Source organism: Conger conger, chromosome 3, assembly GCF_963514075.1.
Source record: "Conger conger chromosome 3, fConCon1.1, whole genome shotgun sequence".
Lineage (NCBI taxonomy): Eukaryota > Metazoa > Chordata > Actinopteri > Anguilliformes > Congridae > Conger > Conger conger.
In genome coordinates this window covers 1,702,204-1,707,203 of record NC_083762.1, presented here as the reverse complement: position 1 = coordinate 1,707,203, position 5,000 = coordinate 1,702,204, and the positions used below count along the sequence as shown (strand labels likewise).

At 49.5% G+C, this 5,000-nt stretch overlaps 1 protein-coding gene across 1 annotated transcript in view; it reads left to right on the top strand.

Annotated features, from left to right (window-relative positions):
* LOC133125248 (disintegrin and metalloproteinase domain-containing protein 19-like) overlaps positions 1-5,000 on the top strand; it is a 36,735-nt gene that overhangs the window by 22,147 nt on the left and 9,588 nt on the right. The window contains 5 exon segments of the mRNA XM_061237017.1: positions 73-239; positions 1,256-1,340; positions 2,794-2,933; positions 4,624-4,685; positions 4,688-4,800. Of these exon segments, the coding sequence (XP_061093001.1) occupies positions 73-239; positions 1,256-1,340; positions 2,794-2,933; positions 4,624-4,685; positions 4,688-4,800 (567 nt within the window).

Sequence of the window (5,000 nt, the reverse complement as noted above, 5' to 3'; positions counted from 1 at the left end):
ATGTGTGTGTTGTTTGTGTGTATATCTGTGTGTATATCTGTGTGTAAATGTGTGTGTTGTTTGTGTGTACAGTACTACAAGGCGCTGAAGATCCGGGTGGCTCTGATTGGGCTGGAGGTCTGGACGGCGCAGGACTGGATCAGCGTGACGGAGAACCCGTACAGCACCCTGGGGGCCTTCCTCACCTGGAGACGCAACCAGCTCCCACACCTGCCCAACGACAACGCCCAGCTCGTCACGTCAGTGTACCGCCGAACACGCTAACCTACCGCTGAACACGCTAACCTACCGCCGAACACGCTAACCTACTGCCGGACACGCTAACCTACCGGCGAACACGCTAACCTACCGCCAAACACGCTAACCGACCGCCGAACACACTAACCTACCACCGAACACACTAACCTACCGGCGAACACCCTAACCTACCGCCGAGCACGCTAACCTACCACAGAACACGCTAACCTACCGCCGAACACCCTAACCTACCGCCGAACACGCTAACCTACCGCCGAACACGCTAACCTACCGCCGAACACGCTAACCTGCCGCCGAACACCCTAACCTACCGCCGAACACGCTAACCTACCGCTGAGCACGCTAACCTGCCGCCAAACACGCTAACCTACCACTGAACACGCTAACCTACCGCTGAGCACCCTAACCTACCGCTGAACATGCTAACCTACCGCTGAACACGCTAACCTGCCCTGTGTTGCACGAACATAACCACGTACATGACTTTAGACAACCCTGCATCTCTCTCTCCTCCCTCTCTCTTCTGCAACAGAGAGATATAATCACAATAAATCTAATTTACAAACAAAGTTAAAATATCATAAAGCAGTACAAACAGAAAAACAAGTACAGGACAGTAATGCACTCTCAGACATAAAGTGACAGTGGGAGTGTATTTTTTGTACTTTAACAATCAATTTTGATCAAAATGTTCCATTTGGGTACAAATGAGTACGTTTCCCAAACAAAAAAAAGGTATAAATTAATAATATATTGCTGGCTAGGGTACCACACCAGGGGCAAGCATTTAGGCACTTTTTGTACCTTTAGTGATGACAGAAGGAGGGTGAGGAGAATAAAATATGAACAGAAACGATGCAAATGAAGGCGATAGTGGAGCTCTGGGTAACTTAGACTAAAGAGGTGGGTGTTGAGGAGGGATTTTAAAATGGATTTTACATTCAGTAATAATTTAATAATTTCAGCCTCTCTTTTAATGGGATCTCTGTCCTTCCAGGGGCGTGTCATTCCAAGGGACCACAATCGGATTGGCTCCCCTCAAGGCCATGTGCTCAGAGTACCAATCAGGAGGCGTGAACTCGGTAGGCTCCTCCCCACACAGGGAAACGTGATGATGTCATTCTTCCATCCTCGATTAGCCACTCATACCAGAACAGTTCTGTATGTCATTGCTCAGTTCATTTTTGCTTGATGTACTCTTTAAATGACAAAGGGTTACCTGAAATATAATGTCGTGATAAAAATGACTTCATTCACTGGAATCTGTAAGGCTGAGGTGATGTCCAATAACAGCAGATTATGTCATTCTAAAACTATTGCGTGGAGGTGATTTCCCTGCTGCCATTGTTTGGTTCATTGTGGCTACACATTAAAATCTGTTTTAAAACTGGCAGTAAATAGAGTCTGTCAGGTTCTACCCAGGCTACGGGAAGGCAGAGAGGCTGTTTGTTATAATTTATACGTCCGCTGGCTCTGTGTGTTTGTCACTTATAAAAGAGTTGCTGTTGAGGATTGATGATGATTGGCCAGTGGCTGGCTACTGCAGCATATCTGCAGGAGAGAGGAGAGCGGGTGATTCTATGGTACTTTCCCCACCACACTGTTCTATGGTACCTTTCCCCACCACACTATTCTATGGTCAGAACTAAAGGAAGTCACATGACCTTTATGGTGGCTCTGTGAAACATGGATGCTGTTTACCCACAGTTTAAACATGGATGCTGTTTACCCGCAGTTTAAACACGGATGCTGTTTACCCGCAGTTTAAACACGGATGCTGTTTACCCGCAGTTTAAACACGGATGCTGTTTACCCGCAGTTTAAACATGGATGCTGTTTACCCGCAGTTTAAACATGGATGCTGTTTACCCGCAGTTTAAACATGGATGCTGTTTACCCACAGCTGCCAAAATCACTTGGTCAGTAGATCACTGAGGAAAAACAGCGCTGTTCCCTGTGGTGACGTTTGTCAAAGTCTGACACTGTGAAATTGTGTCCCTACCCCCTCAGATATAATATAGTTATTAGGATATTTCATAGAGATAAGGTTTATAACATAATTATGCTGTATATGCGTGGGCAAGGTGCTCAGTTGGGACCCAGAAGGGCGGTGGTTCAAGCCCTGGTGTCGCCACAATAAGATCAGTGCAGCTGTTGGGCCCTTGAGTAAGGCCCTTAGCCCCACATTGAGTAAGGTCCAACATTGCTGCAGGGGGATTGGCCCCTGCTTTGTCTAATCAACTGTCAGTCGCTTTGGATAAATATCATCAGCTAAATAACCGTAATAACAATCATAGTATAAAGGTTATGTGTAAATGTGCCCATTTAATGAAGGTGACATTTAATGTTTCAGTGTTTTTTTAAGTTTGGGATTAAAAACTGTGTGGCTCCTGTACTGTGCAGTAATAACCCCCCCCCTCCCGTGCTCGGTCCCCCCCCCCCCCCCCCGCTCGGTCCCCCCCCCCCCCCCCGCTCGGTCCCCCCCCCCCCCCCCGCTCGGTCCCCCCCCCCCCCCCGTCCCCCCCTCTCCTGCAGGACCACTCGGACAGTGCTGTGGGTGTGGCTGCCACCATGGCCCATGAGATGGGGCACAATTTCGGGATGAACCACGACACGGCGGGCTGCTGCTACACCCACCCCGAGGAGGGGGGCTGCATCATGGCGGCCGCCACCGGGTACGGGGGGGGTTCTGTCAGCAGACACTTCGTTGTGAGACACTGTTGTCGAAGCTTAAATTAGCCTTCACAGTGATGACAGCCTTTTGTTGGCGAACCCAGAAGGGCTAAATCCCTCGAGTCGCCATGCAACCCATTATATCGACTGATGTGCAAAGAAAAAAACTATAAAAACAGTGTTTTACACGTCCCAGATTTATTGCATTCCTATAGAGAAATCATCAGACAGCGTTTGGATATGGGTGAAATAAGAAATAATAATATAAGTCATGCCATGTTTATTTGTACAATGCAGCATCTCACAGTAAACCAATAACCACCAGAGAGAGAGAGAGGGAGAGAGAGCGGGAGAGAGAGAGAGAGAGCGGGAGAGTGAAGAGAGAGAGAGAGAGAGAGAGAGAGAGAGAGGGAGAGAGAGCGAGAGAGAGAGAGAGAGCGGGAGAGTGAGAGAGAGAGAGAGAGGAAAGAGTGAGGGAGAGAGAGAGAGGGAGAGAGGGAGAGAGTGGGAAAGAGTGAGGGAGAGAGAGAGAGGGAGAGAGGGGAGAGTGAGGGGAAAGAGTGAGGGAGAGAGAGAGAGGGAAAGAGTGAGGGAGAGAGAGAGAGGGAAAGAGTGAGGGAGAGAGAGAGGGAAAGAGTGAGGGAGAGAGAGAGGGAGAGAGTGAGGGAGAGAGAGAGAGGGAGCGATCATTCATAACCCTTTCTCAGATGCGCACTAACTCTTCTGCAGTGCTCTGTGTCCCGTTGTGAGTGACATTAGACGGTTTAAAATACGGCAGCGCTGTGCAATAGCGCTAGCTCACAGGCTATCCGAGGACACGCGTGCTCCAGCATGGGGCCTGGTGTTAAACCCAGCCAGTGCTGACGGGGCCCGGAGCCCGGAGCCCAGCAGGGTAACTAACGCACAGTCAGCGTTAGCGTCAGCGTCAAGCGTCGGCCAGGGAAGGGAGGGGCCGCTGCCAGCCGGGACCATGATGTCATACCGCCCGCCAGCACCCCCTGCTGGCCGGTCGGGGGCTTGCAGCTCGCCTGTCAGCGCACAGGAAGCTTTATCCGTCCTCCTCCATCAGTCTGCCTTATTTAAGGGCATTCCAATATACTGTAGTCAAGCAACACTATATTAAAATATCGAGTGTCTGCACATTTATGACGTGAAGCAGGTGCAAATATAATGATATCATTATTGGGGTATTTATGTGTATTTATGTGTGTGTTGTTAGGGGGAAAGAACCAGGCCTGAGTCAATTACTAAATTTACTATATCGCTTTGGGTTCAAATGCTTTTCCACACGTTACTGAGTTTGTCTGGTGGACTGGAACCTGTGGAATACAAAGAAAGTGCAAACCCCACCTGGTCCTCTTGGTTGGCTCATTTGCACAGGCAAGAGCAGTCGAGCACAGAAAATAATTAGAATCAAAAATAATAACGTATTTGGCCCAGGTCTGGAGAGAACACAGATTAGACGGCGAATGAAAATGATGAAAAATGATTCATCTTTTATTAGGGCAATGCAGTTTCAAGCAGAGGGCAATGTTGTCTGATTGGCTGTGTGTGTGGTTTAACCCACAGAGAATCTGTTGTTTGATTGGCTGTGTGTGTTTACCCTGCAGAGGGCGCTGTTGTCTGATTGGCTGTGCGTGTTTAACCTGCAGAGGGCGCTGTTGTCTGATTGGCTGTGTGTGTGTTTCCCAGGCACCCCTTCCCGCGCGTGTTTAACCGCTGTAATGAGAAGGAGCTGCAGCGCTACCTGGGCTCTGGGGGGGCAAGTGCCTGTTCAACCCCCCCAACACCCGCACCATGTACGGTGGCCATCGCTGCGGCAACGGCTACCTGGAGGAGGGCGAGGAGTGCGACTGTGGGGAGGAAGAGGTGGGCCGTTTCTACACCTCCATAACGAGCTTAACGGCTCTGTAACGAGCTTAACGGCTCTGTAACGAGCTTAACCGCTCTATAACGAGCTTAACGGCTCTGTAATGAGCTTAACGGCTCTGTAACGAGCTTAACGAGGGTGTAACAAGCTTAACGAGGGTGTAACGAGCTTAACGGCTCTGTAATGAGCTTACGAGGGT